The 17,649-nt window shown below is 43.5% G+C and overlaps 1 protein-coding gene across 3 annotated transcripts in view; it reads left to right on the top strand.

The window, feature by feature from the left end:
• Positions 1-10,929: 10,929 nt before the first annotated feature.
• Positions 10,930-17,649, top strand: part of CASTOR2 (cytosolic arginine sensor for mTORC1 subunit 2) — a 123,069-nt gene continuing 116,349 nt past the window's right edge. For 2 of the 3 annotated variants that reach the window (XM_032707844.1, XM_032707847.1), the window contains exon 1: positions 10,936-11,343. In XM_032707844.1, coding sequence (XP_032563735.1) covers positions 11,231-11,343 — 113 coding nt within the window. In that variant the 5' untranslated portion in view covers positions 10,936-11,230. Of the gene's footprint in view, positions 11,344-17,649 lie in introns of all 3 variants that reach the window. The other variant, XM_032707846.1, reaches the window with a different exon arrangement.

Raw genomic sequence — 17,649 nt, 5'->3', positions numbered from 1 at the left:
AAAACTGGAGAGTGGAAACAGAGTGCTATTTCATTAAAAGTTAAATGTTTTTGTGTTTTTGTTTGATCTCTTCTTGAAAAAGGAAACCAAAGCTCCTAAGCCTCCATTTTGGAGAAGCAGAGTGAGACAACAACCAAGTTCCTTCCCCTATGATAGTAGTCCAGTGGGAAAGGCCAGGTTCAAACACCTCTTCTAAATCTGGCCTTCCACACTAAAATGAATGCCTTTTCTGGTTTGTGTTTGCCTGTCTGTCTGTCTGCCCACCCCTGCAGTGTATGGCTAGTGCAGAAGGACCCCAGAAGGAATGCTGGATTTGCCCAGTCTTGCCAAGCAATTGCATTGTGAGCACTGGGACCTGTTCCCAGTTAATATTTCATTGAAGCTGACAGTTTTCCACAGAAAGCTTTGGTTTCAACAAATCAGCACTTTCCAACAGAGAAGTCTTTTGCCAAAGAAATTCTCCAAATATTTAGTTGTGGTTGTGATAGCTCCTCAGTAGGGGGAGTTCTGGTACGCTTAGTTAGAGGCTCACATCCAAGAATTTGGAGAACAACATAAAGTGCTTTCATGACTGTGGTTGGTTATGAGGAAGGGATAAAAATGTCTAGGACTTCTGCTCTTCTTTGGGCTTCATTGTCTCCCACTGTTCTTTCTTTTTGCACGTTTCTAAGTTAAAGAAATACCGTGTAGTATTTATTCTGCTATCATTTTCCCTTGGGACAAATTATTCCAGTGCAGACTTCTTTCTGTTATTCAGCCTACTGGACCAAAAGCAGTGAATTATTCTGATGATCATATTGCCTTACCTTCAATTCATCTATTTGCTCTGCATGTGGACCCATTTTGTGTTATTTCTGCCTCAGAAGTTTATCCCATTTCTAGCTCTGCCCAAGAAGCAGATCACAAAATCACTGCCTACTCACTCCAGTTAAAGAGTAAGAAATGAATTGGATTTATATGGGAAGAGAAGTAAGGACGTTAACATCAACAACTGAGAAGGCACAGTCTTCAGGTAATGAACAGATTAGGAAGCAGGTAACTGTCTGGAGTATCTCTTCTTGGTATAACTCCTTTTTTTTTTTTTCCCTTTTCTGCTTTCTGCAACTCACAAACAAGAACACAAAAAACCTAAGAACAATTTATTGCAGCATTCTTTCTCTAGGACAACATTTGCCCCCTTGTGAAAATAGGTCACTAGAAAAAAAATCAGTTCTCAGTTCAGTAAGTGGCTTTCACTGTCCATCCACCTGATTGCCAGATCCTGCTCTCCCCTCTCAGCCAGAGCTGTCCTGCTGTTTGTTTGTTGGACCTCATGTACAGTAAAAAGCACTGGTTTTTTTCGCACGGTATTTATTGCATATCCACTTCTCCCCACCCATCCCCCTCTGCACTCTCGCCCCTCCCTCCTTGTTAGACATGATTACATGTTGTTTGGCCTCATTCCGTTTAGTTTACTTTGCTGTATCATCCTGAATTTGTGCATAGCATAACAGCTCCAAAGATCTCCTGGTTTGAACCAAATGATGGAGTAGGCAGAGTTCATTAAAATAAGTAACAGCATAGCAAGAAACACAGCCCTGAAGTAATCAAAACTGAAATTTGAAAAAGTGACTCAAAGTGTATTACATGCTGTCTGGTACAGGCAGCAACGGGCCCTTGAAAACAGTCAGTTTTATATGTTCTATTCAAACCTGTCAGCTCTCCAGACAAAGACATAGGTAGTTATAGTGGGGGGAGAGAAAGCAGGTGGGAGGGGGATATGTGTGACTATATTATAGAACCATGTGCCTGAATTTCTCCTTTGATGCCCAAAGCTGGAACACTTTATGTTGTTGTTGTTTTTTATTGCAGCATGTGGCAGAGGAAAGCCATGATTAAGCCTAGGACTGGAACTCTTTCATATAAAGCAAACTTTCTACCCAATTAAATGTGTAGACACTGCCTCCTTCCACTTGCTCCCCTGTGTGTCTTGCTGTCCCATTTCTTTAGACTGCTTGTTTTCAATGTTTGTAATGTTCCATTTTAAAATATCTCAGTGGTTTTTCCCCTGATCTAACAGACTTTGTTCTCCACTTTAGTTCCTCAGGGCACTCAGATTATTACTACTAAAATTTTGCTACTAAAATACAGACTGAGTGGTTTTGAAGGTTTAGAAGGAGGTGAGTTTTTGTACCTGTTAGACACTAGATTGAGTGTAGCAGTAGAGGCTACAAAAAATGTCTCACATTCTGCCATCAGCATTTGCTACTGTCAGAAACAGGATTCAAGGCAGGATGGTCCAGTTCTGCAGCTCATTATATTCATCGCTGAATTTGTTTCAGCAACTCCTCCCTTGCAGCATCTATGGACCTACAAATATGGTGTATTATCCAAGTAAAATGTATTCTCTAGCTACCATGGGGGAACACACAATCTGAAGATGTGAGAACACATTTCTAGTTCTCTGCAGAGGTATACTGTTGATAGATACGACATTTCCACGATTCTTGCACTTGCAAATTGGAGCCTGAAGCAATCATATGTGACTCCCAAGTGTTAAAGAAGCAAACTTAGTGTAGGCAAATGTGTGTGCATTTCCTAATTGTCTAGTTATTTTTATATCTCTTTAGTACATTCTTCATTTTGGTCCTGGTCTGTGTCTACTATTAAACTCCTTGGAGTACATGAGAGTAATTGTTGTGCGTGCTGCTGTATCGTGTTTTCAAGGGATAACACTGGGTTAAAAATCTTAAGCTGGTATGAGAGGCAAGAGGAGGAGAGTATTTTCAAGTGTTTGCTGGAATGTGCTGTGTGGAATCAAAAGGGTTGAGATACTCGAAGGAAGACCCATGTTAGAGAGTATGAGAACAACAGGGCTTTACCTTCTAAATTGCTCCAGGAGGGCTTGTTTGTATCAAAGTTATCATGTAAAAGAGACCCTGCTGAAGAGGACAAACAGGAGGGAGTGGATGCTGATAATGTACTGGAGGAAATGGAGATTGTTGGAGAGACCAGGCTGCTTCCCTGTTGTTAGCTCCTGCCAAGAGAGACGGGACATGATGGCTCAGGCCCTCTGTCTCTTATAGACGAATGGCCAACAGGCCCTGCTTTGTCCCAGCAAAGCCACTTTGCTGAACTGCGATTCCCGCCTGCCTGCCTCAGCTTCCCCTAAAGAGAGCAGGCCTTAGAGTGGATTTAAAATATTCAGTTTCCTCCTCTTTGCTGAATTTCTATCACTGGAACTCCCTGTGGCCGGACAAAAGCTTTGACTAGCACAGCAAACGTGTAGGAATTAGTCCCTTAGAGCAGGCTGCAACTTCTAAAGCCAGCTTCAACAGCAGTAAATGCCACAGCCAAAAACTCCCTAGCAAGGAAAGAGCATGATATTCCAGGCCCACAAAGCCAAAAATCCCCAGGACTTATCCAGAGGTTATACTGACTGAGAGATTCAGGGGGTCCTCAGATGGCAATGATAAAACCCTGTGGGTTCAACTTAGCTGCATCAGTTGTGAAAGAAGCAGTATGGTCAGAAGTGTACTGCCTTCTGTGCAGGTAAGGTTACTCTATAAATATATGGGCAAATAAGGCCTTCTCACCATTAAGATATGGGATGTAGTTTATTGAGAATGTGAGAGACAACACGCAGGGGATTTTTCCATATGGCATTTCATGTGGAATTAAATCTTGTGAATACCTGAATCCTATGGTCCAACAGAGCATAGAGGATTTTGTTCTGTACAATCAGAACTTTACAGTGTGCAGAAAGATTTTCTGGAGAAAAGATTGGGTTGGTCTTTAGGAGTCCCCAGGCTGCTGTGGAACCCTACCTGGTCACACAGTAGACTGTGAGATATGCACTAGGTTCCTCAGTGGGAGGTACAACAAATGACATTGAACAAGATATTGATCTATGCTTTCTCATGAAATCTTGTCCCCACCAGTGGATGCCTTCTTGCAGAAAATGCTCTGACCACTGCCTCCTGCACTCTGGCCTCTCTTACAGCACTAGGTTTCTATAGAGTAGTGACAGTGTTTGTTTGATTTGGTGCAAAATGGTGCAGTTAAGGGAGGAGCTGTGGATAAATTTCGGATCTTTAATTCGCGGATCATTAGCTCTGCATAGTAACCCTTGAGAAACAAGGTCACCTGCTTCATGGGCTGGGAAGGTGCTTTTGCAAATAAGGGTGTTTGTTCAACATTGCTGATCCCTGCTGATCCGTTATAAAAGCCATGTTAGTTATTGTATTCATGTTATGTACAGTCATGTGATGCTTGAGGCCTGACATACATTTAGCCAGTCAGAAGAGATAAGGCAGGCTACAATCTGGCTTTCTTCCCTGAGGTTTGCAGAATGTGTTTGCAGATGTGATCTTCAGGAGGCTGGGGGGTGGGAGGGAGGGAGTATTTTCTTCAACTGCTTATTTCAGTATTGGAAGTAAATGAGAAGCTGAGGTCATCTTTAGCACCTCCTATTAACTGTGAAGACATTCTTCCCACATCCTGAGCCTGCTGTCTCAGTTTTGTATCAACAATGCTTTTCAGCCTTCATAAAGTGGATATGACTTCAGTCATTTCATCTGGCAGTGTGTAAGAGCTAATGAGCTGGACTGGGCCTGTTTCAATAATGCTTATTGCAGCAAACAGGTTTAAGCAGCTCACCTGATCAGCAAAACAGTGTAATCAGCATCTTGGCTAGGAAACTTTCAGCTTCTGTCTCGTGATGTTTTGGTTCAGCAATGCGTGTATTACTTTTGCTCATTTTACCTCCCAGAGTTTGAATGTTCCCAGTAAAGTCATAGGTTCAGCTTCTTAATGCATCTAGGTGTTAAATGAGAATGAGGGATTCATAGGAGTAGCTGTAGCCATGGAATTTCCAAGGATGAGGAAAGCTTTGGCAGACATTAGCTAAGAAAATGAGGAATTGAATGAAGTTTAGCAAATGTTGCTTGCCTTAAATGGGGACAATACTAACCTGCCACTCTTTGGTATACTGAGTTTTGGCAAGGTTGGTGAGTACTGCAGTTGGAAGTTGCTGTGTCCAGTTACACACGCCAGGTACATGGAATTTCATTCCTTCTATCCAGAGGCTACATAACACTGATTATAAGTGCCAAAACTTCCTTTCCCCAACCCAGTACTGGGAGTTGCATTGTTTTCAGTTCTAGGACAGTAGTTGTTAGGTGTCACCGAAGCATAGAACACAGGTGGGGGAGATGTGAGTTTTTGTCCTCCCGGACCAAGGTGTTTAGTTGGATAATCTCCATTTGCAAGCTGGGCTGTGAATGTTTAATTGGAATTCTCTGCTGCTGTTCAGGTTAGGGGTAACGTAGCTTTGTGCACAGTGGGTGCTGCCTTCGCGCATCCCTTGGCTCCTGTGGCCTCCCCCAGCTCTCCTGCAGGACTTGGCCTCTCCGGAGCTGCTGCACAGCAGTCTCATCTGCACCTCTGCTGACCTGTGAGCATGAGGTGTCTGACCTGCCCAGCCCACTTCATACTTCAACAGCAAATTAAAGATCTTCATTAGTGTATTTGATAGTTGAATAAAATGCTTTGAAACACTGGCACATTAACTGCAATCAAGTTTTGAAAGGTCTCTGGTTGCTAGAAGGAAATTAGCCTGATAAATTGCTCTTTTCAATTAAACAAATGGGTAATTTTTCACAAGCAAGCTCAGAAGCTATCATTTGGGGAGCTTTTTTCCCCCCTTTTTTATTTTTATTTTAGTATATTACACGTGATTGTTCCTCAAGAACTGATTTTTTTTTTTTTCCAAAGAGGCTAATTGTCCCTGAAGTGTAAGCAGCTTGTAAACCCATCCTGTCTGTCTGCCTCCAACAACCCCATAGTAGTCTCGTGATCAAGCAGTGGCCTATGAATTGTACTTCCAAAATGACAGTGACTGATAGTGTGACCTTGGCTCATTGCCTGCCTTTCTGTGCCTTTGTTTACCTGTTTGTCTAAAGAAGCATTAACCTCCCTGGGTCAAAAAGGCCTGTTTAACTTAAGCAAGGAGTTCTAAGGTAATTATAGTTACTCAGTAACTTTCATCTCAGAGTGAACTGATTAAGGAGGTTAAGAAATGTGGTGGCTTCCCTTTTGGTCAAAATCAGTGACTGACCTGAAGGTACCTCTGTCCTCAAACCTTTAAACAGAATCTGCATTCAAAAGCACAGCTTAGGAGCTGAAACAAATTGCTGTATCCCTTAAGTACTGAGTCTAAAAGGGACCCCAGAAACACACACTGACCCTGGTTTCACACCAGAGCTACAGATGTGCTAAGAACTTCATATGCTCCATCTACTAAAGAAAAGCAAATGCTAGTACAAACAACTGCAACACTGGATTCATCTTGCCTTGGGCATATTTACCCAGGGTATTGCCATTACATCATTCACATTAGGTCTTTATTATCTGCTATTTTAGATCTTAGAAGCTGTTACAAGCCCTAGTCAGAGGTCAAGATGCTATTGAACTTCAGATCTTTCTGAAAGAAGAGCATAATTCTGCCAACAGCAGAGCAATGTTAGATTTACAGCAGTGTAATGCCATACAAATCATGAGAAAAAATGTAATCTAAATTATATTTATTTTTAAGAATGAGGTTTTGTTGCCAAAAATATAGACATTGCACGTTAAAATCTACATGGAAAAGACTACTGTACCTTCATCTTTGAGAACTAAATAAGGTATTTGGGGGCTTTTTTATGCTATCAGAAAAGACCACAAATTATTTAAAAACAAACTTCCACCGTCTAAATAAAATAATACCGAAATATCTTGCTGTAGTTTGGAGTAACTGCATAAAACATGACTCACATGTTTAGAAATTCTCCTTTATCTTTCCTCTGTGTGCAGCACTGATCTTCATGAACTGTTTGTCACAGTGCATGATTACATTCCTTTCACCTAAACTGTGTCTACATATTTTAAATTTCTATTTCCAGAAGCTGATTGTTGTTGAGTGTTTCAGTTTGGTTTGGAAGAAATCTGCATGCAGTCACTTGGGTGGTGGACTTCAGTGTGCTTTATGAGAAATTTTGCACTCAGACAAAATGCAGACTCAGAAGAGCAGAGTCTACCAGAAGACTCTTGCTGACCTGTATTTTGATTGTCACTGATAGAAATGTTTGAGGCAAAAATACAGACCATCTCCTTGAACTCAAGTTTTTCATAAAACACTGCATTCCTTCTGAGGACCTCAATTCCAGACAAACAGTGCTCCAGGGCAAGCAGGAGATGGCTCTTGCACTGCTCACCAGTGGGAAGGCCCTTGTGATTGTGAGCAGAAGCCAGGATATCTGACAAGTGCCTGTCAGTCCAAGTACAGTCTGTATTCTTCTGCTGGAGAACCCCCACCACCTCTGGCCTCAAGGCTTCAAAACCCAAATTCTGTTTAGTGTTATGGCTGCTATCTAACCTAGAGCACTTAGAAATCTCATCTACTTATGGCAGCTCATAAGCACTCCGCTTGCCCTCCAGGTAGAAAATGGGTTTTGGTTTAAATGAAAAGGTGCAGTTACATCATCTTGCACAACAGGTCCCTGCTCTGTGTCTGAGCTGGGCCAAGTGAGTCCTCTCGAGCTGGAAGAACATGGAAAACTTGGAATTGTAGTAATAAAAAAATATTATAGCATGTTATGTATAATAACAACACATTCTAGGTTGCTCCCTGCATGGAATCTCCCAGGTATACTTGACAACAAAGGATAGAGAGATCTGAATACTAATAACAGCTGGAGGAGAGGGCCCTTAATAGTATTTTGGCTAATTGCCAGGTTGCCTGCTCTTGAAAAATTTGCCTGTGCTGAGCTACACACATTTTTCATGTGTAGAAAATTAGGTTGTTGGTAGGACTTTATATTTTCCTAATGCTTCCTACAGTCAACTGTGTGAAGGTTCACGATAGCCATGAGATCTGTGTTTCTAGCTCAAAGGCCTTCAGACCTTCTTTGAAAGACTTGGAAAATCATAGCAGCTGAACAGGCACCGGAAAGAAATTGCAATTTTGAAGAGCTTCAGATGTAAACTTAGAAAATGAAGAAGTATTTTTGCATTTTGTGTGTTTGGATTTTGGTGTTTTTTGGGTTTTTTTGCTTGTTTGCTCGATTCTTCTTTTTTTAGTAAATACAGGTGACTAACTCAGGGCCTCTTTTCTCCTACCCTGAAGGAAGAACAAAGTCTCTGATGATTTGCTTGTTCAAATGGTCTGCACTGATTTTACCTTTAGGTCTGTTCTAACATTTCTCGTTGTTTCATTGTAAGCATTTTCTGTGGTAATTAGACTGTAATAACATAATCCCTGGTGGCCTTCCTGGAGTGTCTGGCCTCTCTGGGTTGAGAAAGCTCTGCTTAGTGACAACATATTTTCCTCTAAGTGGGAAGGGGAAGAGTTGATGTTGTGAATGGTGTCCTGATTACGATGGAAAATCTCTTAAAAGAGGGAAGTTTTGCAGCATTTCCTAAAAGTGATTCAGGCTACATTTGTCTGATTTCCTCTGGAAGCTCACAGCAACCAAGATGGTGCATGTTTATTTTGTCTCTGGCTGCTTCCTTCTGGACTCTATGGTCTGCATTGTCCCAGAGGAACACAGATATCTCTGTGATTTGTAGATGCAGATGCAGGCATTTTTTGTAGCTGGACACAGATACATTCAGAGCTTTGAAGTCCAACACCTTGAACTGGTGGTGAAAGTAGATTAAAAATCCTCTTTAGCTTCCTAAAATGTAATGCCTAGAGTCATCTGAGCTGTTGTGTGAGGCAAAGAAAGAAAACTAGCTTTGTAAAGGCTTCTAAAAAATGAAGTAGAGATTTGATATTTTATCGTGATTGCATTTCCTCTGAATGATTTTGACAAACTATTGATGTGAATGACTCTAATTTCAAGGTTTTTTTCTTGGGATATAACAAAATTAAGACAGCCTTTCAAAGTATGGCCACAGGTAGAGGAAGAACAGATGCGTCCAGGGGAGAAATACAGCCATCCCATGGGAATTAACAGAATAGAAAGGCCTTGGAAATCCTAGTTTTGGAAGCTTGTCCCCAGACAAGGGATTTCTGCAACAAGAACTCAGGCCCTAAAAACTTAACTTGCAACAGCAGAAGCTCTTCCTTCTCTATAAGGAAAAGGAATGGCTTGAAGTGGGGCTTGGCTAACTGAGCTTTCATCTTGTGCCCCTGGACACATCCCGTGCCTCAGTTTTCCTCTGTGCAGAATGGAAGGGTTGCTATTAATGATCTTTAGAAAGCTTATTTGAGATCTACTTGTGAAAAGGGCCATAGTGACTGGGGGGTGGTGGTGTGTTCCTGGCAGAATCAGTGTCATCTGAAGTCAGAGGGAGCCTTGCACAGAATCTGAATCAGGTTTACAGCCCAAGTCCTGCTTTACAAATACCCCAAGACTGAATTTAATTGCTGTGTTAGCATGGTGCCAGTGAAGTGCAGTGCTCACAAACAGCATGGCTGCAGTTGGTTGGTGTCATGACACTCCCAGTGCCAGAGGAGCCCCATTTCTGGGGTGCTGGTTTGGAGGGTCATCCCTTCCTACCTCTATTCAGCCTCCTTGTGTTGAGGAGTGAGGCAAGAACTGGGATGAACAAGTCATTCACCCTTCCAGTATTACAACTGTCACACACGCAAGGCTGGTTTTATATTCTTGACAGCTGTGATTTTACCTCTGTAACACTTCCATGCAAAGTGAGGGGTTTTGCCACTTTAGTTTTGCTTCCCAGGGAAATGGACGAGGACTCTCCATCTACCACATGAACGAATGAAAATGGTGACATTTGACTATTTCCCTGCGGTTAGCGAAAACTTCTGAAATTCTCCTTTCTGCTGGTTTTTGGGTTGTGAAAGATTTTTCCCGATAGGTGCAAAGAAAATTAAACAAACAAAACCAACACCCCAACCAGCTGGGCACTTACAAGCGTTGATTCTCGTGTTTGTTTTTCTTTCTTTCTTTCCTTTTTTTTTTTAAGTGACTGATCAAAACTGTCCCTTGAAGGCAGTTGTGGGGTCTGGGGCAGAGCAGGGCAGGGTAGACTGTCCCATCCAAGTTGGGGGGAGTGTCAATCTGCTGGAGGGTAGGAGGGCTCTGCAGAGGGATGTGGACAGGATGGATAGATGGACTGAACCCAATTATATGATGTTTAACAAGACCAAGTGCCGGGTCCTGCACTTTGGCCACAACACTCCACACAGTTCTACAGGCTGGGGACAGAGCGGCTGGAGAGCAGCCAGGCAGAAAGGGACCTGAGAGTTGGGATTGACAGGAAGCTGAACAGGAGCCAGAGTGTGCCCAGGTGGCCAAGAAGGCCAATGGCATCCTGGCCTGGATCAGGAACAGTGTGGCCAACAGGTCCAGGGAAGTGATTCTTGCCCTGGACTCAGCACTGGTGAGGCCACACCTTGAGTGCTGTGTCCAGTTCTGGGCTCCTCAGTTCAGGAAGAACATTGAGGTGCTGCAGCAAGTCCAAAGAAGAGCAACAAGGCTGGTGAAGGGACTGGAGCACAAGTCCTCTGAGGAGAGGCTGAGGGAGCTGGGGCTGTTCAGCCTGGAGAAGAGGAGGCTCAGGAGAGATCTGTCAGGAGGTTGTAGCCAGGTGGGGGTCGGTCTCTTTTCCCAGGCAACCAGCAGTAGGACAAGAGGGCACGGTCTTAAACTGCACCAGGGGAGGTTCAGATTAGACATTAGGAAGAAATTCTTTACACAGTGAGTGATCAGACATTGCAATGGGCTGAAGGTGTTTAAGAAGAGACTGGAGGTGGCAGTCAGTGTCATGGTCTAGTTGACAAGGTGGTGTTGGGTCATAGGTTGTATTTGACGATCTCAGAGGTCTTTTCCAGCCTGGTTGATCCCGTGCTCCCGTCCCGTCCCGCCGGGGCGGCGCGGACTCCAAGGCCCGGCATGCGGCGGGGCGCGGCGCAGGCGCAGGGCTGGGCTTGAGTGGCAAGTTGTTTGTTCCAGCGAGCACCAGCTGCTCGGCGCCCCGGGCTCCGCTGCTCCTGCCCGGCTCCGCTCCGCGCCCCGCCGGCCTCCCCGCGCCCAACTTCGGCACCCTCCGCTCCCTCATCTCCCAGCCCCCGGAGCCGGGAAGGGGCAGAAGGAATCGAGGGGAGGCGGGGGAGGAACAAAAAAAAAAAAAAAAAAGGCAAAAAAAAGGCACCGACAATAACAGCCCCCTCCCCCTCCCCATTCAAAACCACAAAATAAACCCCAGGAATAGATGAACTACAAATGAGAAAGAGGAAAAGATGGAACTGCACATCCTAGAGCACAGGCTCAGAGTGGCCAGCATAGCCAAGGAGAGCATCCAGTTGTTTACCTATGGATTAATCAAACTTGCTTTCCTGTCCTCCAAGACGAGGTAGGTGCTGGGGATGGGGCAGTGCGGGGGCAGGGGCACCCTCCTTGCGAGGGGACGGGGCTTTGGGGGCGTACGCTCCTTGTTGCAAGGGGGCTCGGGTCTGCAGGGTACCCTCCTTCCCGCACAGGGGCTGGGGTGGGGGTGTCTGCCTGGCAAGTGAGCACAGCAGCCTCCTTCTTGCAAAGGAGGTGGGTTGATGGGTGCTCTTAAAAAAAACCAGCAAAAACCAACCAAACAAAAAAGGCATCCCTTCCTGGGATGGAGGACACCCCTCCTTGCAAGGGGGCAGGGTGTTGGGGTAGGGGACACCCTCCTTCCTGCAAGTGGGCACGGTGCTGAAGGGGGGGGGACACCCTCCTTGTAACGGGGCAGGGTGCCGGGGTGGGGGAGGGCACCCTCCTTGAGGAATCAGGGCACTGGGTGAGGGGGGACGCCCCCTCGCCAGAGAGCAGGGGGTCTTGGGCGTGGGGGAACACCTGGGTCTTCCCTCCCTACTCACACCCACCGTCCCAGGACTGGGAGATGGTGATGCGGGTCAGCGCTCGAGTTCGGGGTGTCCCAACCCGGCTTTGGGGCACCCCCGCGGGCAGCCTGGCCGGGCCGGGCCGGGTGAATGGAACAGGTGGGGGCCGAGGGGCCCGGCCGGGCCGGCAACAAAGGCAACAACAGCGGCCCGAGGAGGAGGAGTGGTGGGGTTTTTTCTCGCGCTCTCTGTTTTCTGTGGTTTTTTTGTTTGGTTTGTTTCCCCCCCCCCCCCCCCCCCGGTTGTTGTTCCTTGCAGTACTTAAAACGAAGCCTCCACACGCGGGTTTCTTTAAAAGGTGCTTTTCCAGTACTGCCAAATTGGAGGGAGGACGAGGGGCAGTGCATGCCTTGCACTTGAAAATTATGATATTGAGTAATATGGATTGTTGTAGCTTTCAGGAAAAGGAAGAAAAAGAAAGAAAGAAAAATGTAGTAGAAGGCACTGTGAGAATTTTTTTTTTTTAAGAAGAGGAAACAAAATAGTGTGGACAGTTTATTGAATGTATGTAAGGTGCTAGGCCTGTCACACAAAACAACTTGAATTGTAATCAATCATATATTCTTCTGTCTTCACTTAGCTTGATGACTTTGGTCTATACAGAAAAAGAAATGGGAATGTAAATAACACGACTCAAATTCTTCTTGGTTTTCCGACCTGATAATTAGTATTTCAGTTTTCTCCCCACATTCATCTTGAATAGCATTCTTGTATGAAGGTGGGAAGTTTTCTTTGGCCGCAGGAAAATAATAAATAGATAATAAATTTACTTTTTATTTCTTAAATTGTTTTATTCCAATCTGTAATTCAATCCTCTCTCTGTTATAATGTTTATGGATGAATGGAGCTATTTGTGATGTAATTTGATCACAGTCCCTTATCTTATGCATTGAAATTTCACTCTGATTTGGGGCTCATCCCATTTGGCTCACCACTGACATTGTTTGCAGTATAAAGTGTATCAGCACCTTGTTTACTGCTGTCCCTGAATACTCCACAGGACATTAAAATAGAAATGTATGACTGAAGAGCCTTTAATGCGTTGTTTTATTGTAATTGAAAGTCACTGCTGATTTTTTTGAAGGACTTGTTGCTCCCCCTCCCATCCTTAAAATGTCACTGTTAACGTCAATAGTGAAGTCTCTAAATCTGTCACTCCTAATCCATAGACTGGAGTTTTGGGGGTTGTTTTTCTAGGGTATTATTATTTATATTTTATTTTTCTTTTTTAAACTTCAAGGATGGTCCTGTTGTCTTTTTGTTTCACACTAAATTTCACATCTTCAATGTTAGAGAGCTGTGAAAGGATCAAGGCAGTAAGATAACCCCTTTGGGGTGTGATACCTTGTCCCGCATTTGGGTGCAGCACTTGACAGTTTCATATTGTCTTTGATTGCTGTGGTGTCTGTCCCTTTCCATATACACTGTGAGTATCAATCTTTTCCTTAGCTTTCGTGGAATCTTACTGATCAGGAAGAGTAAATGTTTGTTAAAAGTTTGTTGGCACGGGAAGCCTCTATTTATTTCCCTTTTGTTTGTTTTATTATTTTTGCAGACAGTAGAGATGCAAGGGAGAGAAGGGAAAGTTTGTTTGTGTCATTCTTAAGACAACTGACAGCACTGAAACCTTGCTTTTTCCCTTGTGCTTTTGCCTGCCCTGATGCAAACAAGGCCCCTGCCCCACAGACCTCTCTGATGAACACCATGTGTATGAGGAAGGTGAGGGTCTCCGGGAGATGTAGCTCCATAAATTTATGATCCCACTGTTTCTTTTTCCTCCTCCTTTAAAAAGTGAATATGCCCAGGAGACAACAACTTTTTATGGGGGTGCAAGAGGGATCTCCCTTCCTGACCACCCTATCTGCAAAGGACCCATTAGGGGATGAAAGGGGAAGGTGGCCCACGTCCCTGCTAACCTTTTCTGATGAGATAGCAAACATGCCAGTTACTTACACCACCTGCATTTTTCCCAGTGAGACCTTAAATGGAGTTTTTACCGATGCTGCAAGGCTACCAGTAAGAAAGAATGATTTGAGATCCAAAGGGATGGCAGCGACATCAATATTCTTATGTTGGTTATGCGAGAAACTAGAGTTTTTACATAGCCTCCTGTGAGAAGTGATTTGGAGGGTCTCTTTTATGTTTTTCTTAATCCTCTTGGGAAGAAAAAGTAACAAATCTCCCTCTTCATTTGGCCTTTTGCTACTCTCAGTCTGCCCTTGTTCATGACATGAGTCTTTTAATTTAGCTTCTGTTACAATAACAGTATTTTTTGTAACAAAGAACAGCAGTTTTAAAACTGTTCCAATGGCTGGAAGCAAGACAGCAGTTAACAAGGTGAAGAGGTGAGACCAGTAGTGAATAAAACAGTGAGCTAAACTGAGCTGAAAGAAAAACACTATTAATCATAACTGTGTTAGGCATGACGTTTTTTATGCAAAGTTGCATTAAGAGAGGTGCTTCAGGAATAAATAATAGCGGAACTCCTGAGCAGTTACACTGAGCACTGTGCTCTTGGTGCTCTGCTTGTGTCAGTGCAGACCTGCTGATTCCAACAGGCTCTACCAGGTACCCCAGTGGAGGAACAGATCCATGTCATTTTTAGTTGCATGCTGAAGATTTGCACGTGTCTAATCTTTTTGCTGTTCCTGTCATTGTCATTCTGGTGTTTTACTTTGTGTTGGTTGAAGCGTGTTGCTAATAATGTCAGGGTCGTGGGTTCAATCGCCATACAGGCCATTCGCTTCACGGTTGGACTCTGTGATCCCTGTGGGTCCCTTTCAAGTCAGATTACTCTGGGACTCTGTGTCTGACTTGAGGATTTTTACCTATTCAGAAGGTGTGCAGTGTGTTTAGGTATGTAAATATAACAACTGTGTGTGGCTTCACCGTTGCATCCTTCTCCTTTTGCACATGCCTCTGTAAATGTTAGTTCTCTGGGGCGCAGAACTGTGCTCATCTGGGAACTCCCACCTTCAGCCTGTGTGCTGCAGAGCAAGCGGCTTCCCTCCCATCAAAACTGCCTTTGCTCCCTTGGTCAGAGTTAAACTGTCTTGGGACACGTGACACAAGTAACCTGCTTGAAGACTTGATAGACATACTAATGTGTTCCTATGTTCCTGTCTTGATTTTTTTTTTTTTCCTAATGGCAAAATATTATGTAACTGCATCTCATTTTAGTGCATAGGAATTAAATCTGAATGGAGGGGAAGGACAGCCTGGGATGATGTTTGCACTGAGCCACTAGTGCATGCAATAGGGAGAAGGAAGGTGAGCCTGACCTTGTCTTTTGAGTGTATATAAAAATATATGGAGAGTCCAGGAGGATAAAGTGGGGTCAGGGTTCTTCCAAGCACTGTATTTTATATGATGTAATTAGCCTGATTTCTGGGTAATGCTTTGATAGACCCCTGAACATCTGGAGTCAGTGAGTTAAAAAGTAGCCTTTCCTGTCTATTTCAGTACCTCATTTAAAGATTTGGTGGTAAACAGTGAAATAAAGTAGTTGAGGGAAAAAGGTATATTATTTAAATTGTAATGCTATTCAATTATAACCAGAATGAATTGGAGTGGTTAGTTTGTTCACAGGGCTGGGTGGTTAAAGTAATTGTAGGTCGTTTGTCTGGCATCACAAACTTTAAAAATCTCAGAGGGTTTTTTGTTACTCTTTGGTTTGAGATGATCATTAGGTCAACACACTGAAGAGAAGGAACAAGTTCTGTATGTGTAAAGGATGAGATTTTGGTCACAGAAGTTTCTAAGGCTGCCATTCCAAAAGCATCTGTCACTCTTGGTTCTTTTTCAAGATGCTCTGATCTTCTGAAGGTACAGTTTGTGTATATTGGTGACTTGAAGCAGAATTACAGGCACTTTGCAAGCTTGCAGGTTTGGCACTAAATACAGACAGCTGGCCATGTGAGTGAGATGCTTCCTGGAGAAGCTGGAGGAGCCAGACTGGGCTCTGCCCCAGCCTCAATTCTGCTTGTCACTCACCTCTACCATGGGATGCTCAGAGGCAGGAGGTATTCTTAGTGTGGAGAGGAGCTTAAAAATATTCATTCTACTCAAAATGTAGGAAGAAGTGAAAACTATGATAAACTGTACGGAATAAGTTGAATTTTTTTCTTTAGTTTGTGAACAAAAACATAATTTTGTGGTGGTATGTGTGGTAATCTGTCCGTTTTGCTTAGTAGTAATTGACACCTCTACTTATGAACAGTGTGCTGTTGCTATTAATATAAGTGTTTCTCATTCCCTGATCACTTGTTTACTGTCTAAGTGTCCTGAAATTGGAGATACTGTAATAAAAGGTCTGCTTGGGATTTCAGGAGATAATAGGACAAACAAGTGCTTAAAATGTATCCATGCATCATTTAAAGACACTCAAGAGATCAGCAGCCTGTTTCCTTTGGTATGAACTCAGAAAAACGTGTCTTCTATGCCCTTGCATGAGATACAGATCGGTCTGCAACACTGCATGATTATCTGGCAAAGACAACTCCTGTAGTTAAAACCTTTTTTTTTTTTTTTTCTTGTGGCTTCTGCCATCTTGTGCATCCAAGGAAGACTGAATAAAGACTTTGCCAGTTATAAGACAGTGTCTACTCATCTAAAACAGCTGTTTTCTTTTGGTGTGGCAGACTCTCAGATGTCTTGAATATTTTATTTTCTTTTCTGGGGGTGTATGTGTGTGTGTTATCTGAGGTTTGGGGACTTCTTTTTCAGTCCGATTTGGTGACCGTCTGTTACAGAAGGACTGAGTACTGATGTCCAGACACCACAGGAGGCTGGAGTATGGGAAGCCTCATGGCTTCAAGCCTGCCTGCCCTTCCCCAGAACACTTTGTTGCCTTACTTGTGTCACCATGTGCATGTATGGTGCTGAACTTGATGGTGGATGTTCAGAATGAGTAGAGGTAGTAAGAATCAGCTAACTGAGAAGGAGAGAGAATAGAAGTTACTTGTTTGGGCTAAGGAAAGACATAACTACTTTAATTGTGGATGTCATCAATTTATGTGCAAGGCTGCTGGGTGTTTCAGATGCTGCAGTGTTTTAGAGTGTTAAACCTTGGGAAGAACAGGTTTCCTTCCTGATGGTCTCTTTTCGTTTATCTACAAATGTTGTTATTATTTCCCTTTCTTTTCTGCTTCTGGCACACAAGTGACCAGTGGGGCACTGCCTGATTTTGTCTTTTTTGTCTGACAGTTCTGTTGTGTAGTACTCAACCTACCATGTGGTCCCATCAGGCGGAGGCTGATGCCATGTCAGAAGCTGACAGGAGTGCTTAGAAACTAAATGAAATTCAAAAGGTAGACCATAAGTAGTGGATCAAACCCACACTGTAATGCTGGGGAGCACTAAGTGGTGGAGAAATGTTGATTTAGATATTGTACTTTTAAAATAAATAACTGCCTGTAGTTTGTAGTGGGATGGATGATTGTCCTTATTTACAATGGTAAATGTTTCAGTCCATTGGCAGAGCTGTCACATGGATGAGATGCATGTTCTGTGGATAAGGTACAGCAGCAGTAATGTAAAAGAAACACCAATAGTGCCCATTCATCTTGAGTTGAGAAATAAAAAAGAGGAAAAAAATTATCGTGTAACTCATTAAAGATCCCTTCAGCTGAATATTTGTTTATTACTTTGAGATTAAAGTCAATATTTAAATGAAAAATATGACTTTTATTAGTTATTAGATGGCTCCTCCTGCAAGCTGGGTACTCATGCTTCAGCAGTATAGCCAATGCAGGTCTGCTAAGGGAAAGTATGAGTATTGTGCA

Source organism: Chiroxiphia lanceolata, chromosome 20 (genome assembly GCF_009829145.1).
Source record: "Chiroxiphia lanceolata isolate bChiLan1 chromosome 20, bChiLan1.pri, whole genome shotgun sequence".
Taxonomy (NCBI): domain Eukaryota; kingdom Metazoa; phylum Chordata; class Aves; order Passeriformes; family Pipridae; genus Chiroxiphia; species Chiroxiphia lanceolata.
This window is presented reverse-complemented; position numbering and strand designations above follow the sequence as displayed.